Source organism: Marmota flaviventris, chromosome 2 (assembly GCF_047511675.1).
Source record: "Marmota flaviventris isolate mMarFla1 chromosome 2, mMarFla1.hap1, whole genome shotgun sequence".
Taxonomy (NCBI): Eukaryota; Metazoa; Chordata; class Mammalia; order Rodentia; family Sciuridae; genus Marmota; species Marmota flaviventris.
Window position 1 is genome coordinate 180,436,149 of NC_092499.1, and position 20,409 is coordinate 180,456,557.

Consider the following 20,409-nt stretch of genomic DNA (forward strand, 5'->3'; position numbering starts at 1 on the left):
TGTCATTGTGTCAGCCTTTAAATTTTATTTCTTAGTTTATTTTTAAGATACTAGGGATTGAACCTGGAGTGTTTTACTACTGAGTTATAATACCAATCTTTTTTTATTTTGAGAGAGTCTCCCTAAGTTGCTCAGTAGGCTTTGAACTTGCTATCCTTCAATCTTTTTTTTTAAAAGTTATAGTTAGCTACAATACCTTTATTTTATTTATATATTTTTATGTAGTGCTGAGGATCGAACTCAGGGCCTCACACATACTAGGCGAGCACTCTACCGCTGAGCTACAACCCCAGCCTTCAATCTTTTTTAAAAATACATTTATTTTATTTGTTTATTTTTATGTGGTTCCCAGGATTGAACACAGTATCTCACGCAAGGCAAGCACTCTACCACTGAGCCGCAATCTCAGCCTCTACCCTTCAATCTTTGCTTCCTGGGTCACTGGGATTACAGGCATGAACCACCAGCCTAGCTAAATTCTCTTCTGAGACAAGGTCTAAGTTGCTCAGGCTGGCCTTGAAATTGTGATTCTCTGCCTCAACCAATTTACAATTATTTGAAAATATTCACTGAGCTGGAGAAGTGGCTTGGTGGTAAAGTGTTTGGCTACCATGTGTGAGGTCCTGGGATTGATCTCTAGCACCAAAAAATTAATTAATTAATTTTAATTAATTTATTTATTAATCAATTTAATTAATTAATTAATTAATTAATATTATGTACCCATTACATGGATAAAACAATTATATTTTACTTAAACAGGAATTCCTCTACTTTGAAGTACTTTATGGTTTTTTCAATCATAAATAATTGTCGACTAATGACTTTGTACCATAAAGTTTTACACATATTTCTGGATTAATGTAGGATAGGCTCTTAAAAGTAGAAATAACAAATCAAAAGTACAAGCATTTTAAGATTACTGCCAAACTGCTTCCAAAGAGGGTTATACAAATTTATCAGTCAATGTACCAAGTGGGAGAATGCCTATTTGATAGAACCTCTGCCAGTTGATAGAATTATCTTCTAAAATCTCTGCCAATTTCAAAGGTCAAAAATAAAATTTTGGGGCTGGGATTGTGGCTTAGCGCTCGTCTAGCACGTGTGAGGCCCTGGGTTCGATCCTCAGCACCACATAAAAATAAATAAATAAAAATAAAGGTATTAAAAAATAATTACAGTATATCATTAAAAAAATAATAAAATAAAATAAAATTTTTTTAGAGTCACCTGTAGGTGAGGGGCATAGTTCAGGCTGAGCTTGATTAGCATGTGTGAGGCTCTGGGTTCAATCCTCAGCACCACAAGAAAAAAAAAAAAAAAGTCATATATATTTCAATTTGCTTTTCTCTATTACTTTTCTATGAAGTTGAAAAATTTTTCAGGATTTTTTTTAGTTATTTTTATATTCCTTCTCTTGTGAATCTTCCCAATTGTTTTCTTTTTAATATAGTGAACTATTCCTCTGTTAATTTTATTAAATATCCAGTGAGAAAGCACAAATGTGAAATACAGAAATCTGATTTGTAGAATTTGTAAATGAACTAGTTTTACTATATATACTGTTAGTAGGAATTATTAATAAACTCAAAAGGCCAGAGTGGTTCAGAGTTCCAGCTAAAATAGAACTCTTCAAATATTTTAACAGATTAGGAACGTTGTTTGTGATAGTCTCTATTTATAGTAGCCAACAATGGAAAACAAATGTTCAGTAAAAGGAAAGAGCTGGGACTCTAGGACAAATGTGCATGAGAAATGGAGCCACCGTCTCAGGTAGAAGTGAGGCACAGTAAGGAGACTATTACTTTTCATTTGATATATTTAATTTCTTTTATTTTACTAAGTACTTGAACTACTTATTTTGGGAAAAAAAAAACTAAATTTAAAGAAAATGAAAATACATGTCATCCAATGTCAAACATTATTTATACAAAATAAATGTTAAAAAGTAAAACAAAACTGTATGTACAATATTATATAAAAATGTCTATGAATTCATTCAACCAAAATCTAGAGTCACATAATAAATTTTTTTTTTTAAATTGCTCTTTGGCTGGGGATGTGGCTCAAGCGGTAGCGCACTAGCCTGGCATGCGTGAGGCCCGGGTTCGATCCTCAGCACCACATACAAACAAAGATGTTGTGTCCGCCGAAAACTGAAAAATAAATATTAAAAAAAAAATTCTCTCTCTCTCTCTCTCTCTCTCTCTCAAAAAAAAGATATTTAAAAAAAAATTGCTCTTTGCTCTTTGTGGGGGCTGGGATTGTGGCTCAGGGGTAGAGGGCTTGACTAGCACGTCCAAGACCCTGGGTTTGAACTTCAGCAACATATAAAAATAAATAAACAAAATTAAGGTATTGTGTCCAACTACTTCTAAAAAAATAAATTTTTAAATTAAAAAAAATTGCTCTATGGAATGAAAAACAATGTGACTTTTAAAGAGATTCATGTAACTTATTTATATATTTTCCCCTCAAAAATAAAGCCTTTCTATCAAGTCAAAAGGGAATTAAAAAAAAAAATTTTTTTAAATGTCACTCTTCACACTTTTGTGTAAGACTCCTATTATGTGTACTCTCAGAGAGCATATCTTCAGTTTATTTTATTTTTTTAAAATTATTTTTAATATCTTTTTTATTTTATTTATTTATGTTTTATGTGGTGCTGAGGATCGAACCCAGGGCCTCACACATGCTAGGTGAGCACTCTACAGCTAAACCACAACCCCAGCCCCACCTCAGTTTATTTTTGCACTCAGTTCTATTAAAGTGACATTTATGATGGGTGCAGTAGTGCATGCCTGTAATCCTAGCAGATCAGGAGGCTGAGGCAGTAGGATCACAAGTTCAAAGCCAGCCTCAGCAACTGAGTGAGTCCCCGAGCAACTCAGCGAGACCCTGTCTCAAAATTAAAAAATAAAAAGAGCTGGGGATGTGGCTCAGTAGTTAAGCACCCCTAGCTCAACCCCTGGTACCAAAAAAAAAAAAAAAATTAGAAGTGATATTTCCAAGGGGATGGGGCTGTGGCTCAGCAGTAGCACACTTGGCTGGCATGTGTGAGGCACTGGGTTTGATTCTCAACTCCGCATATAAATAAATAAAATAAAGATCTATTAACAACTAAAAAAAAAAAAAATGTTGAAAATGAAATTAAAAAAAAAAAAAGAAGTGACATTTCCAATGCCAGTTATGGTGGCACATACCCACTACCAGCTACTTTGGATGCTGAGGCAGGAGATTAAGGACAGCCTGGGCAACACAGTGAGACCTCTGCCTTTGAAAAAGGTGTGTGGGGGGAAAGAAACTGGGGATATAGTTCAGTTGGTAGAGTGCTTACCTAGCATGCACAAGGCCTTGGGTTCAATCCCAGCAACAATTTCCCCCACCAAAACAAACAAACAAACAAAAATCTAAAAATGACATTTCCAAAGATAAATCCTCAGTACCTTCTGCCACACTGTGGCATATATTCCTATTTTTTAAAATATTCTTTTTAGTTGAAGATGGACACAATACCTTTATTTTACTGATTTATTTTTATATGGTGCTGATAGAACCCAGTGCCTCACATATACTAAGCAAGCACTCTACCACTGAGCCACAAACCCAACCTTATATTCTTATTTTAACAATGCCAAGCACCTTGATGAACAGTGTATCTGACCTGACACTATGGAGATGGGGAATACTCTGATAGCCAAGCAATTTCACTACTTCAGAGTTGTTTCTGAAATAATGACCATAACCTTAAGAATAAGATAATTTATGTAATGTAATATCTGGTCATTTTAAGTAACCCGATAAGTTATACTAAAGGACCTATAGAAAGACCACCCATAACCAATCCAGGAGAAACAATGTCTTATGAAGACCTAAGTCATTCTTAAGTAACATATTTAAGTAAAAGGTTCTATGTACAACTTTGACTCTATTTCCTGAGTTGGCAAACTAATTAGCAACAGTGAACAGAAATAAGAACTTCTACAATCTTCTTATAGGAGTACAAATTTAAGGATGAATTCCAAAAATCCTAAAGAAAGTACACATTTAGTAGCAAAATAATTCTATTTCTAGACTTTATTGTAAGAAAATAACTGAGAGTAGACAATAAAATTATTGTATGTTAGAAAGTTAATTGTAGTATTATGTAAATAGCTGAAAACTAGAAAATCATCTAAGTATTTCATGAATGAAATTGATTAAAGAATTTCTATACATTTATCCACTGCAATGGAATAGCATGCAGACATTAAAATGACAGACTAGATATTTATTGATCATATACAGCAGACTGTATTACTGGCCCCAATTCTCCCTCCCATGTACATTGTAGGCCTTTCCACTGTGGACAAGATAGAAATCTTCCCTGGATTCGGCTTATGTTTTGGTAAATGGGATATTAGTGCATGTGATACAACCAGAAACAAAAAGCACATGCCTGATTAGGCTTACTCACTATTGTGCCTCTGCCATCACTGCAAGAAGAACATGCTTAAGTTAGACCCCTGGTCCAGGAAGATGACAGAGATATGGAGCAGAGCCCAGTCTAGATTAGATAAGTCCAGCCAGTGACTGATGCATGAATGGGCTCCAATGACACTGGCCAATTGACTAGCAACATCCAACCTAGATCAGCTGATCCACAGCTGATTTACAGGTATGAGTTAAGTAAATGCTTGTTGCTGTTTTAAGCCTTTGGTTTTTGGAGTGGTTTATTAAATAGAATTTTTGTGGCATAAGCTAACTGATAGAAAATTTATAAGTCTGGAAGAAAATGGGGTGGAGGAGACAGAATTCTGGAAATATATCCCAAATTATGATAATGGAGGGACTTCCATTTAAAATGGTAGATTGATCATCTCTCTCCCCACCAAAACCTCATTGAATGACAATAAAGGAATAAAACTAGCATTAAACCACAATGAACAGAAGAGATTATAGCAAAAACATTTTAATACAGCAGTAGAAAATATAAAGCAGGGGAAAGAGAGAAAAAGAACTTAGCAATATGGAAGAAACTGCAGCACATTAAAATAAGGCTAATTTACTCCACATAATTCTTTTTAATCTTTATTTATTTGTTTGCCTGTTTATTTATTTATTTATTTTTATGTGGTGTTAGAGATCGAACCCAGGGCCTCACATGTGCGAGGCAAGTGCTCTACCACTGAGATGCAACCTCAGTCCCACCCCCACTTAATTTCTAAGACATTCAGCACTTGAATGTATCAGGTATTATGAAAGGTGGGAAAAAAGTACACAGATGGAAATCAAGGCTGAGGAATGTAGCTCAGAGTGTGTGCTTAGCAGGATCAAGGCTGTGGGTTCAATCTGCAACACCAAAAATAAAACAAAAGGAAAAAATGGGGGAAAATTATGCTTAATGTTTGGGCACTGAGTAGTAAAAATGATAGGTCTCATACTAAGGTGTGCAGCCAGGTGAATACTCTCACATATCTCACCCCTCTTCATATTCCACCTGCCACAGTTATACAGAAATTTAAAAAGTGAAGGTCTATGGAATACTACGCACAGTACAGTAAAGGACTGAGAAGTATGAGCTGAAAAAAAAAAAGCAACATTACATGAAAGTGTACAGACTCAAATCAATCACCCTCCTTGTTTCTGTTCTCTTAGGTTCAGCAGCCAGTCACATGTACCCTCTACACTACCCCAACCCCAACTCTGCTACCCTCAGGCAGGAAACTGGAGGAGTTCTCTGAAAAAATGGATAGTTTCAGAGAAAATAAAACCCATTGACAACAACTTTAAAGGATGCCTCCAATAATAAAACAACAAAGTCAACCCACTGCCTGACTCCATACAGTGAGAACGATCTAACAATCCCTGCCCAAGCACAGTCTCTAGTCAAAAGGTCACTACTTCATTCTTAAATATAAGTAGCCAAATCCCTGGGCATAAGAGAAAATCCTCCCATGAGAAAGAAAGAAAAACTATTCTCAAAAACTTAAAAAATACACTCAGATAATATATAATACTCAGAGAGATAAGAAGATATTATAATGATAAAGTAAATATAGGATGTTTCAAAGAAACAACTAGAGACCAAGAAAAACTTAAAAGTGTAATAAATAACATTAAAAATTCAACAGAAGGGCTCAGCCTACTCCAGTTCCCCTCAGCTGAGCCTAGAGTAGAGGGGCCAGGCACCCACCCTCATGGAAGAGATATCTGAGGAAGTAGCCTTGCCTGTGCTGGCCTAGCCTCACATTTACTTAGCCATGATAACCTGGCAGGAGGAGCTGGTGGAAAGGATGAATAACTGACTAATGGGAAAAAAATAATAATTCAACAGAAGAACCAGGCACAGTGGTGCATGCCTGTAATCCCAGCAGCTCGGGAGGCTGAGGCAGGAGGATTGCAAGTTCAAAGCCAGCCTCAGCAAAAGCGAGGCACTAAACAACTCAGTGAGATCTTGTCTCTAAATAAAATAGAAAATAGGGCTAGGGATGTGGCTTAGTGGTCGAGTGCCCCTGAGTTCAATCCCCAGTACCCACCCCCCAAAAATAAAAATTCAACAAAAGAGTTGAAAGATAAAAACAAGAAAATATCCCAGAAAAAAGAATGTGGAAAAAATAAATTATGACTATTTGATCAAGCAACAAAGTCCAACATCCCACAGATGTTCAAAACAAAAAAGACAGAGAAAACAGAGTGGGAAGAATTTAAAAAACAGCACAGGAAGTGAACGTGTACAGAAAGTGTACAGCTGGGGATATAGCTCAATTGGTAGAGTGCTTGCCTCACATGCACAAGGCCCTGGGTTCAATTCAAGGCACCACTAAAAAAAAAAAAAAATAGCACAGGAAGACTTTATAGAACTAAAAAACACTAGTTTCCATACTGAAAGGGCCAACCAAATACCCAGGCATAATGAAAGAAAACAGACTCACATTAAGATACAGCATCTCAAAATTTCAAAACACCATAGTTAAAAATATTCTAAATCTTTCAGAAAGAAAAACTGGACCATATGTAATACCATCAAAATGCCCAATAGCAATCAAGATTCTAGAAGATAGTAAAGCAATGTGTTCAAAATTCTGAAGGAAGGGATGGGATGTAGCATAGTGATACAGCACGTGCCTAGCATGTGTGAAGCCCTAGTTTAAATCCCTAGTACTAGATAGGGGTTAAAAAAAAAAAAAAAAGAAAGAAATTAAAGTAAACTTAAAAATTAAATTCTGAAGAAAAAGTTATTCCAGTCTAACATTCTTATCCTACCCAGCTATTAATTTGGTGCTAAACTAGAAAAAATATATTTTTCAGATACAGAATGACTCCAAACATCTGTCTCATACACATTTTCTTAGACTACTACTACTGGATGCAAGTCAGCAAAACAGAGGAACAAAACAATAAAGGAAAAAGTGAACCCAGAAAAGAAGGATATAACACAGAATTATGAAGGGAAATTCCAGTATGACAGCTTTGTACCCGAACTAGAGAATAACCAGGCCAGACTGGGAGGATATGTGAGAGAGGTCTCCAGAAAAATAATGAAACTGACAGACTGCTTGATGTATTTAAGTGTTCTAAAAAAACACTGGTAGGTACTTGACAGATTTAGAAGGAAAAAAACAATGATTGGTTAAAAAAAAAAAAGAAAGAAAGAAAGAAACTGAACAAGAACTAAAAGACAATCATTAATCCTAGGTTAAAATAAAAGGTTGTATAACAAGGAGAAAGTAATCATAGTTGCTACTTTGCCCAATAGTGAAAAAAAAAAATACATAGATATATAGTATCATAAAACACCAGTTACTAACTACAGATTTGTGTGTGTGTGTGTGTGTGTGTGTGTATGTTCACACGTGCACTGGGGATCAAACCCAGGGCCTTGTGCATGCTAAGCAGGCACTCAACCACTGAACTACACCTCTAGCAACTGGCTACTCATTTAATCAAAACTGTGATATAACTATAGTTGGAAAATCAGGCAAAAGAGAAGTAGGGATTTTGGTACAATAGAACTAACTATTTCCTATAACAGGAATGCAATAATGTCTAAAATTTATAATACATGAAATAGCAATATAAGTTTTCACTCAGAAATATGAAAGTAAATATTATCAGAAAGCAGTTGCTTCAACAAGATGTGGGGTGGGGGATGAGAGGAGAATGACAGAAGACTACTATTTTCATTATAAGCCTTTTTTTTTTTTTTTTTTTTTTTGGTGCTGGGGATCAAACCCAGGGACTTTGTGCATGCAAGGCAAGCACTCTACCAACTGAGCTATATCCCTAGCCCACAACTTTTTAATTTTTTTTTAAACAACTATGTTTATAGCGTGCCTCTTAGGTAGATTTTTCAGGACATCTAAATTATTTTTTTCCTCTTGGTTTATATAAATTTTCTATAATAATCTTCTATTAAATACGTAATTTTTAAAAATATTAAGTGTTGCTTTGCATAAATCAGGAACTGAGCTTTACATACTCTCCTTTAGGGCCTTACCTTTTATCGTGGTCAAAATGAAGAAAGCAATGAGGGTGTTGTTGATGGCGCAGGTAGACTTGGCAACACAAGACAAGATCGTGTAGGGATTTAAGAGATAGCTGGGGAAGAACACACATATTTAGCATTAGTAATCCTGGTCAGTGGACCAGGGAGTCCTGGCTACCACAGCCAGGAAGTTTAAGAAGTGTACTTAAAGCACACTAAAAGGAAGGCAACTTCTTTGAAATGTGTTCTCACAAGTAAATAGAATCGAGTGGAGGTTAGGGGTCAATAAGCAAAAAGAAAATTATGCTATGTACAATGTGGAAAACAGTTATATTTAATCATTACAGAGATCCTATAAACAAGCAATAACATTACTCCCGTTTTGCAAATGAGGAAGTGAGATTCCGTGGTTATGTGTAACTTGTCCAAGGTTTTACAAGTTAGTATGTACATTCAAAATTAGGTCTCTTTGGCTTCAAAGCCCTTAAAAGCCAAAGTTCTTTCTACTACGTTCTTCTTAGTAGTCAAGCAGTTCCCACTGAGGCAGACTCCAAAGAGAGAATTAAGTACCCACTGAATTCAACAAGCCAGTTGCCATCTGATTTCATAGGACATCCTAACCTTCCACTGGGAGGGAGCCAAAACACTTATTCTTTTCCTGAGGTGGGAAGGAAAGGACTGTGGAAACTAATCTGAAATGCGTGTGAGTTGAGAAATTTTGTACAGTCATAATGCATTATTTGTATATATTTCTATCCCGCTTATACAAAGGATTTGCAGCAGCTAAATGAAAACAGATAACAAAAATAGTAGTAAAATAAAAATAGCCATGATCAAGACCAGAGGAAAAAAATAAAAGGAGAAAACAAAGCAAAGGAAAGAAGACCAATGGTCTTCTAAAGCATTTTAATAATCAGCTTCAAATCTGGCTGATTTTCCTGGCAGAAAAAGTAAAAGGGAGGCCAGTTACATAATTCTGATTATCAGACAGGAAGAAACATACCAGTGTCTTGGGGAGAGATTATAATTATTATTCACAAATAAAGACCTTAAATCCAATACCTCCCAGTACTGTAAGATTAGCAGTTCTAAAGCCAAAGGCCTAGAAATTGTTAGTTTTTTTTTTTTTTTTTTTTTTTTTTTTTTCCAGCAACTACAGATAGGCTTGTTACACAACCTTTAAACAAATGGCTGCTGCTATTACAAAACTACCCCAAGGAGACAAGAGTCTATAAGGACTCATAATGTTGCTAAATCTCTGGTTCTACTAAAGGAGTTCCCAACAATATTTCTAAAATATAGAGATGTGACCTGAATACTCCAAAATTGTTCAGTGGGAGGAAAATCAAGTCATTTCTGAATAGCAGGTGATGTTCAAGAAGGAGCTATCAAGACACCTATATGAAACAGGAAATTCACACAGAGCAGAGGGTTGAGTAAAATCTCCTCATAAGTTCCCTTCTAATTCTGAAGAGTTCTAAGGGCATGATTTTTCCATGAAGAAACTTGTCTGTTTTGTTTACTGTGTATTCCTAGAAACTAGCAATTATTGATATTCAATGACTATTAGTTGCCAGGTGTAGTGGCACATAGTGTCACCACTGTGACTTGGGAGACTGAGGCAGGAAGATCACAAGTTCTAGGACAGCCTCAGCAACTTAGCAAGATCCTGACTCCAAATAACAAATTAAAAGGGCTGGGGATATAGCTCAGTGGTAAAGCACCCTTAAGTTTAATCACAAGTACCCCCCAAAAAAGACAACTATTAGTTTACTGAATGATAATTCACATTTGCCTATTTCAGGAAAATAAGAAGAGATGAAAGAATTAAACTTACTGGCAGCACTGAATACTCCTAGAAAATTCTTTCATAAAGCCTCTCAATAAGTTCCACTCCTCCACACTAGTGACACAACTGGGATGGACATTTTTAAAAATTATTTATTTATTCTAATTCGTTATACATGATGGCAGAATGAATTCATTTCATATTACACATGTAGAGCACAAGGTTTAGTTGACATTTTACTTCAGTTTTCTGAACCACAAATGGGGGACAAAATTATACATAGGAGCTGCTTGAAACAATAACCACATAAAGACCAGAATTTTATTCAACTCATACATCACAATTAAAGAACTTTTTCCCCCGCTTTAAGAAACACTGGTCACAAGTAAGCTAGAGCCCAGATCAGCACCAAATCAGAAAGCATTTGTGAAGGGTTTGATTGTGTATGTCCCTGTGTGAGTCTTTGTCCCAACAAAGACAAAATGGCTCTGTCTCTTTTGCTGGCCAGAACCCCAGTTGTGCAATAGAACTAAAGCAAATACTTGATGACTAAGACTGCAAATCTCCAAAAATACAACAAACAACATGGGAAAGTCTCATCAGATTTTCCTCACATTCACTGGCACTGAGCCCTGATTTATCAGGGAATACTTACAACAGGGCCACTTTCAGAGGGATATAACGCATTTCCATAGGGGTTCGGATGAGTTCAGCCACATCTGGGGCATACTGGTCCAGTTCTAAGAGGAGTTTCTGCTTTTTAAACTAGGGGGGGGAAAAAAAAGACAAAACACATGAAACAAATGACTTCCCACTGCTTTTAGGATGAAGACAAGAAGTCCTTGCCATGGCCTATAGGACACTGCCTGGTCTGGACCCACTCTCCAGGCTAATTTCATACACATTCTCCCTACTTCCTAGCACCATGAACATGTCACCACTTCTCCTGCCCTTAAGTCTTTGCATTGGACCTCTTCTCTTTCCCTACATAACTCCCACACAGCCTTTAGAGGCCAGTTAAATCATCAGTTCCTCAGAGAAAAGAAAAAAAAAAAAACCCTATGGTACACATTCTTTCACAGCATTCTTCAAAGTTATAACTATTTCATTTATTTATGTAACTGACTAATGCTGGCTCCCTCCCTAGAGTATAAGTTCCATGAGGGTAGGGACCATGTTATTTTATCACCATATATGCCTACGAGCTGGCACAGGGGGAGAACAATAAAGATCTGTTGAATGGCTGAATGAATGAATGAATGGAAAACCAGTTTTTAGCCATTTTGAAGAGTTATCATCAGTGGTGTAAAAACTCAAAAAAAATTTTATCAGCAAAGCAGTTATGTTTAAGCCAGGTGGAATGATCCCAAATGTCTCAGTATCTTATGTTTTCTTCCTCATTCTCCTATTTCATTTTTTTTTTAACTTCCATAGAGGAGGTGTGAAAAGGTCACAATGAAGGGAAAGAGGAGAGCTGGATGTGGCTGGGCAGCTAGTGAGTTAAGATGGGATGGGGGTGGAAAGCTCTTGCCTTCCTGACATGTCACAACAAGTTCATGGGTGTGTTCCAGAATGAAAAAACAACAGGCAACCTTATAAGTAAACACAGGTCAGAATATAGATTAAAAAAAATCTCTGAACCACAGATGGGTAGCCCTGATGATTTAATGATCAGAGAATCATTAAACAGTAAAACTAATGCTGAAACCTATTAGAGTATTTCAGAAGAGCAAGCACTTAACTATCTGTGTGAGAATGGTTAAAGATTTAATGATGAAATAAGCATATCACAATAGACTATATAGTACATAGTACCAATTACATAAAGTTAAAACCATGTAAAATAAGACCATACATTATTCAGGGATGTTTATAAAAGTTGTAAAAGTTAAGGCTGTGTGCAGGAATGACAACCACAAGGTTGTCAATGATTACTGGGCATGCTATGTCAAAGGGGAAAATAAGAAGATGAAGATAGGAAAGGTAACTAACTGCAGGCATAATTTTTCTTCAAGCTGAAAATAGGTTCACAAGTATGTGTCAGAATATATGTGTGTGTGTGTGTGACATATATATTATATATATATTAGTTACACATGCGCACAATATCTTTATTTTGTATATTTATTTTTATGCAGTGCTGAGGATCAAACCCAGTGCCTCACATGTGAGGGGCAAGCACTCTGCCCCTGAGCCACAACTCCAGCCCCATGTGTCAGAATTTTTTAAAAATCTTTTAAAAATTTAGAAGAAAATATTTCAATTCCAAAGAAAATCAAGAGAATATCTCAGGAATACAGGTAGCCCCATATTTCTTGCCCAGGTTTAGGTAAAGGCTTAGTTGGAAAACCTGCAAAAAAAATCCCTTTGATCATCTCCCTGTTCTCACTATGGCAAGAGTTCAAGTTAAATAGTGGGGATAATCATCAATAATATTTATGGTGCTATTCACAGCTGGGGTTGTTTAATTAAAAGGACAAAATTTAAACTAATATGCTTTTATCAGAGAAGGGGGTTGGCTCAGCAATCCAAGCACTTAGTGAGGACAGCTGCAAAAGTGTAGAAGGAAGGAGGCCCACTAAGAGCTCTAGCATTCTGCTGCAAGAAGACAACATGGAGAGGATGAGATCAACAAAAGCAACTATTAAGAAGGAACAGGAATAGGAGTTCATTTAGGGGAAGACAGAGAGGCAAGTGGGACTGCAGACCCATTCCCAGGTTGGAAGCCAGCCAGCATGGCTGCACTGAGAGATGGAAGTTACCAAGAATGTGCAGATCCTTGGGCAACGGGGATGGTGGGCCAGCAGGACTGACTTGTAAATGCAATCTTCTCAAGGACAGTTCTTTAAAGCAGAAAAATCTTCTGAAATGCGAGTCTCCAGGAGGGATGAATAGTTCCTATGTTGTCCACTCCCTCTACTTTCTTCCTCAGTCTCATAACCACGGTCACCATTATAGCTGGCCTCAGAGGTCCAATTATCAGACTCCCAAGCATAGGTAAAACACCTTTTTTAAAAATCTCCATTACATTCAGCTGGAGAAAGGAAAGTGGCTAGAATCTAAGGAAATTTATAATTATATACACATACATGCACATATAACCCTAAGAAAATCAGAAATCTAAAAATAAATGAGGGAGTATAATTTAAAATCAAAGACAAATATTTCTATAACAATTCAGCAGAGTTGACAATGATGAGACTGAAAACAATTATAGGGGCTGGGGTTACGGCTCAGCACGAGGCCCTGGGTTTGATCCTCAGCACCACACAAAAAATATATAGATAATGGAAAGCTGCATACAAACTGATTAATGACCACAAAGGTAACACACCCAGGTTACCACCCTGCAGATTACTTTTAATCTCTCCTGTAATTGTAGTTGGACATAATACCTTTGTTTGTTTGTTTGTTTGCCGCAGAATGAAGGAAAAAAAATCTAAATTTTAATTCAGTCTCGATGACAGTAGTACATCTTTGTGCATCAAAATACAGATACTGACAATTACTCATTTGCTTTTCTTTCTTTTAAATTATGGAAAGAAAAGAAAAAAAAACTCTAGGTCTCTACATAAGCTGAGATACAACAAAGTAATTAAAATTGGCACTCTAAAATGAAAGTTTCTCAACCTGAAGTCAGGTTGTTAGGAACTAACTGAAACATACTTTATTTTTCTCCATAAAGCTCCCCCTGCCCCATTAAAACTATTTTGAAGGCTGGAGGTATAGCTCACAGTGGTAGAATGCTTGCCTAGTATGTATAAGTCTTTGGGTTCTATTCCCAACTCCACAAAATACACAAACACACACACCAAGCCCTATTTTAATTGGAATAGGTAGTATTCTTATGATAGTTGAACAGGGGAGAAAAACAAGGAATAAACATATGACACTACCATCTCTAATCAAGTTTCATTAAAACACATTTCAGTTTTACATTTGGTTGAAAAGATTTGGCTGGGTGCATGGCATACGCCTATAATCCAAGTGGATCAGGAGGATGAGGCAGGAGGATCACAAGTTCCAAGCCAGCCTCAGCAATTTACTGAGGCCCTAAGCAACTTGGTGAGTTCCTGTCCTGTCTCCAAAAACAAGGAAGGGTGGGGTGCAGGCTGGAGATGTGGCTCAGTAGTTAAGCGCCCTGGGTTCAATCCCTAGTAACAACAACAACAACAAACGATCTGGCTGATTGTACTTTTAAATGAAAGCTACCACTGAGTATGGTGGTGCATGACTGTAACCCCCATGACTCCAGAAGCTAAGGCAGGATGATTGCAAGTTCAAGGCCAGCCTCAGCAACTTAGCAAGGTCCTATCTCAAAATAAAAAGTTAAAAAAGAGCTGGGGATGTAGCTCAGTGGAAAAACTCCCCTGAGTTTAATCCCCAGTATCAAATAATAAACATAATAACAAATAATAAACCTAGATCTACCAGTTGCTTAACATTTCGCCATATTTCTTTTATCTCCACACATACACACAGGCATAATTTTTTTTCTTATCAAACCATTTGAAAGTAAGCTACAGATAACATGCCACTTGACTTTAGCATTTTTTTAACCTCAAATAAAGACTGGAGTGTACATATATAACCTATCTTGGAGAAAAAAAATAGCCAGTGCTAATTTATCTCTGAATTTCTCAGCTTATGAACTTCATGCCCAGCTATTTCATCTGTAACCCTCAAGAGAATTCTGTTAGAACATTTCAGCTCAGCCTATAGAATTTTTAAGTTATGCTCTATTAGCCTTAGTGATACTAAGTCTCTAAAATGTAGTTCTTAATCCTTTAGCAGAAGTCAAAAACTCTGAGCAACAATTAACTGCCACAGACTCTCGGAAAAGATCAGACATGCACATACACATACAATTTTTCATACTATTTCAAGCATTTTATAGGCCTATTAAGCCTATAAATGGACTCCAAATTAAAAACCCTCGGTCTAGATATTTTAAAAATCTGAGGTCTAAAATTCTAGAATTTATCAGCTTCCTGTTACTGATGACCATTGCCACAGAAAGGCAAATTGCTATTTCTGGTTCTACTACTTGTTAACAGAAGTGAAAATGAACCACAAGCAGGCAATGCCAATGAAATGCAGCCTTATCTCACCCCAGCCTAAATCCTCTCAGTGGCTCCCAGCCAATCAAGAAAGGCTATAGCCAACTTTTTAAAAATATGTAATTACATGGATAGTATACATGATTAACCTGTTAACTCTCTCAGAACCCAGGAAAAAGGAAAATGTCTCTACTATGCAATTCCTCCTGGCTATTAAATAAGGATTAAAACTAAAGTTTACATCAATACTTTTAATAGGGGCTGGGATTGTGGCTCAGCTTTAGAGCGCTCACCGGGCACAGGCGGGACCCGGGTTCGATCCTCAGCACCACATAAAAATAAAGGCATTGTGTTGTGTCCATCTACACCTAAAAAAATAAATATTAAAAAAAAATACTTTTAAGAGGCACTTAATACATGCTAAATTTTCTGATTAAGATTACTCTTTGGGGCTTGGTATGACACATACCTATAATCCCAGTGGCTCAGGAGGCTGAGGCAGGAGGATGGCAAGTTTGCAACCAGCCTCAGCAACTAAGCAAGACCCTAAGCAATTTAGTGAGACCTTGTCTCAAAATTTTTAAAAAAAGGGCTTGGGATGAAGCTCAGTGGTTAAGCACCCTTGGGTTCAATCTCCAGTACAAAAAAGTCTACTCTTTGGGGGCTGGTGGTATGATTCAGTGGTAAAGCACTTGCCTAGCATGCTCAAGGCCCCAGGTTCTATTCTCAGCACCACAAAAAATAAAATAGAATCCTAGAATCCAATTTTACCTCAGTAGTCCTAACAGTGAGTTAAAAGCAGAATTCACTTTCCTTTGAAAAGAAAAACTGGTGAAAAAGAATGGAATATTTTTTAGGGGCCTCACTAATATAACTGTCATGCAAAACTCTGTTCTAAAAAATCTCAATTTGCACAGGTGTGTGGATAATAACAAGCTACATAGATTAAGACTGAACTTTCTGGATGTATTAGTAAAACACTTTCATAGATTTGGGTTTGTCATTCCAAGTACAGCTGAACCAACCAGAAGCTTCACTTCCACTTCTTAGTTTATAAAGCAGCTAGATGCTTAAGTATAGGACCTTTGAATCTTTGTAATAACAAAGACCAGAAGGTTACCAAATTCCACCAGTTTTTCCTATCTGCTAATTACTTACCACAACTTTATTGAAGTCCTGGATTGCAAAATACAGGGCAACAGCAGTGAGTGCATCAGTTATCTGTCAAGAAAGAAGAATAAAAGGAAATATAAAACTCAGTTATGCAGGGATACTGGAATACTGCCAGGCCCTAGAGTTCTGGTGGATCAGTCAGGCAGAATGTCAACCCTCATTCTGATTACTAAAAGGTAAGACCCAGTCAGGGAGATCTAACTGGAAAACCCTGAAGATTAGAACCCATCTAGGCCCACTTAAGTCTTGTGAATCACTGTGTCTGCTCTAAAAGTACAAGTTACTTAAGTTTTCTACAAAATTGGAACAATACCCACTGCTTTGCAAGCCTCATGTATGTAAGTGCCTAGCACATAATAAAAGTCCTCAATAAATAGGAACCAATATAATTATTAAAGAAGACCTCAGTAGGGCTGGGGATTTAGCTCAGTTGATAGATTACCTGGCTGGCATGCAGAAGGCCATGGGTTCAATCCCCAGCAACACACACACACACACACACACACACACACAAAAAAGACCTCAGTAGACTTCCTATGTATTATTTCCTTTTTTTTTTTCTTAGTACTGGGAATCAAACCCAGGGCCTCACCCATGCCAGGCTTGCTCTACCACTGAAACACACCCCCAGCTCCAGAGGAATTTGTTGACCCAGATTTTTCAACCCTAAACTAGACAAATGTTTCAAACTGCTATGCTCTCAAAACATAGTCCTGGGCCAGGGTTGTGGCTCAGTGGTAGAGCACCTGCCTAGCACATGTGAGGCACTGGGTTTGATTCTTAGCACCACATAAATAATAAATACATAAAATAAAGGTATTATGTCCATCTACAACTAAAAAATATTTAAAAACAAAAAACAACCACAGTCCTGTCATTTCAGTATTCAAGATTCTTGCCTCCTAAAAGTCCCATCAAGGCCTATGTCCTCTTCACAGAATCTCTTGGCAGAACAGTTAGGACACTTAGGATTTCCCCCTTACTGGAACAATTAAAGCCAATCACAGAATCTTGGAGCTAGAAAATTCAAGACTGCATAATCTAGAAACCAAGCTCTAAAGAAGAATAACGAATTGGAGCAAGTCAGAAGTCAGAGATTGCTTCTCACACTTCCATAATTCTGCCACAGTTCAATGATTTCAAATTAAAAATATAAAATTTTACTTTTATTTCTGAGAAACTCCCAAGCTTGTAAGGCAGATTTTTTCCTTAAAAATAACAAACTGTGCCAGGCATGGTGGCACATGCCTGTAATCCCAGCAGGAAGATCACAAATTCTAAGCCAGTCTAAACAAAATACTAAATAAAATACAAAACAGGGCTGGGAATATGGCTCAGTGGTCAAGTGCCTCTGGTTCAATCCCCCGTACCAAAACAAAAACAGACTGCAAAATTAGATAAATGATTGATAGAATTTATCTGAAAGACTACTTACCATAAATACCAATTCAGCATAGTCAATTAGGAAATGAAAGAGGTATATTATTAATGGAGTCTGCAGGAGAAAAACAAACATACAAATAAAAAATTAAGTTAAATCTCACTATGAAATAACAGTTTCCTGAGTTGGGGGAAAAACTTCTTCAGCAAAAATCTGTTTATCTGTTTCCTTCTTGGAATATTGTACTATTATAATTGGCTGATGTACATATAAGAGCAAATAATTTAGTACCCTGAACCTTTCGTACTACTGGAACTATTTTTTGACTTCACAAAAGAGAATAAAAAATTTTGATGTGTTAAATATCTGTTTAGCTTGGCATGATGGTATGCAACTATAGTCCCAAGTACACAGAAACTGAGTCAGGAGGACTGCCTGGCACAGGGCTTCAAGGCCAGCCTGGGCAATGTAATGTAACCCTGTCTCAAAAAATAAATAAGTATGTAATATCTGTTTAGAAACTGATAACACACTATGGTTATCATGAAAATCGTGTTCTAAGACACATCTAACAGCCAAGGGGAACTCTAGAGGACCAAGATTACTAAACTTACAAAATTAACTGGGAAATCTTTTCCTCCTCCTATTCTCTGAGAAGTTCGTGTTAAAATGTTATTTCCTCCATAAAAATTGAGAAAAAAATCCACTCATTTTTGCCCAAGTGTTCTTTAAGAAATTTAAGTTACAGATTTAATTTCCTTCACAGATAAAACAATATTCCAATTTACTATGTCAGTATAAATTGTGTTTTTCTAAGGATCTGTCCATTTCATCTATATTTTCATCTCATTGACATAAAGTTGTTCATAATATTTTAGTTTTTATTATTTAAGGCAATAAATTTTCTTCTGATTATGGCTTTAGCTGTATCACACAAGTTTTTTTTATTATTTTTTGTAGTTGTAGATGAACAGGATGCTTTTATTTTATTTATTTTTATGTGGTACTAAGGATCAAACCCAGTGCCTCACACATCCCAGGCAAGCACTCTGCCACTAAGCTATATAGCCTCAGTCCATAACTTTTGATAGGCTGTTTGCTTTTCAATATTATTCAGTTGAAAATATAATCTAATTTCCACTGACATTTCTTCTTTGAGACTACTTTAAAATGTATAGACTGGAGATGCAGGCCAGTTGTAGAGCACATGCTTAGCATGTGTGACACCCTGGGTTCAATTTCCAGCACACACACACACAAAAAAAGTACAATGTTCAATTTCAAAATGTTTGGAAGCTTTCTTCACATAAATATATGTGTGTGTGCATGTGTGTGTGCATGGGTGTATTTGTGTGTGTGTGTGTACGCGTGTGTTTTAGGCAATTGAACCCAAGGCCTGGTCTAAGGTGATGAAGGATGACTTTTGGAGGCATTAAAGCCTAAGCTAATATCTGAATAGTAGAGCCAACTCCCCCAAAAGGGAAGAGTGGCCCTTTATAGAGAGACAACAGCATGAACAAAGACCATCAGGTAACAGAGAATATGATACAGTATCATATTCTGTAACATATATATGTTAGAATTATCTCAGGGAAGTCAGGCCCAGTGGTGCATGCCTGTAATTCTAAAACAGGGCTGGAGATGTGGCTCAGTGGTTAAATGCTCCAGGTTCAATACCTGGTATCAGAAGAAAAAAGAAAAAAAAAAAAAAAAAAAGAAATGATTGCTAAAGAATAGAATAGTGAGGCTGGCGTTGTGGCTCAGCAGTAGAGCACAACGCTCACCTAGGCTCGATCCTCAGCACCACATTAAAATAAAGGTATTGTGTCCAACTACAACTAAAAAACAAATATTTTTTATTTAAAAAAAAAAGAATAGAATTGGGGCTGGAGTATGGCTCAGTGATGCAGTGCTTGCCTACCATGTGTGAGGCACCGGGTTTGATCCTCAGCACCACATAAAAATAAATAAATAAAAATAGAAGTATTGTGTCCAGCTACAACTTAAAATATATATATATATATATTATATTGTGTGCATGTACAAATATATAACAACCGATGCCACCATTATTTGTAACTATAATATCCCAATTAAAAATAAATGGTATGTAAAAAAGTGGATGTGTAACCGATGTGAATCTGCAATTTGTATACGGGGTAAAAATGAGAGTTCATAAACTGCGTGAATCAAATGTATGAAATATGATATGTCAAGAGCTTTGTAATGTTTTGAACAATAATAAAATAATAATAATAATTTAAAAAAATGGACAGGGCTGGGGCTATAACTCAGTGGCAAAGCACTTGCCTAGCATGCATGAGACATTGGTTTTGATCCTCAGCACCACATAAAAATTAAAAAATAAAATAAAGGCATTCTGTCCATCTATAACTATAAAAAAAATTAAGAAAAAAATAAATGGACAAAAAAATAGAAAAAATATTGGAAAAAAAATGTGGTTAATGTAGTAAGGAGGGTCTACAGGGTTTTGTATGCTCCTTGAAGGTATTTGGATTTTATCCTGAGGTCAATGGTT

General features: G+C 36.5%; 1 protein-coding gene and 1 non-coding gene across 2 annotated transcripts in view; one reads left to right on the forward strand and one right to left on the reverse strand.

Moving 5' to 3' along the window:
* The window catches only part of Pigu (phosphatidylinositol glycan anchor biosynthesis class U), a 90,231-nt gene that overhangs the window by 56,488 nt on the left and 13,334 nt on the right, over nucleotides 1-20,409 (reverse strand). Inside the window, exons 3-6 of the mRNA XM_027945319.2 lie at nucleotides 17,925-17,984; nucleotides 16,475-16,537; nucleotides 10,912-11,021; nucleotides 8,480-8,580 (exon numbers count right to left, since the gene is read on the reverse strand). Of these exons, the coding sequence (XP_027801120.2) occupies nucleotides 8,480-8,580; nucleotides 10,912-11,021; nucleotides 16,475-16,537; nucleotides 17,925-17,984 (334 nt within the window). The remainder of the gene's footprint in view (nucleotides 1-8,479; nucleotides 8,581-10,911; nucleotides 11,022-16,474; nucleotides 16,538-17,924; nucleotides 17,985-20,409) is intronic.
* LOC114100616 (small Cajal body-specific RNA 21) lies at nucleotides 6,116-6,234 on the forward strand. The gene has a single exon (XR_003584110.1). It is a non-coding gene; the product is annotated as a small Cajal body-specific RNA 21 (non-coding RNA).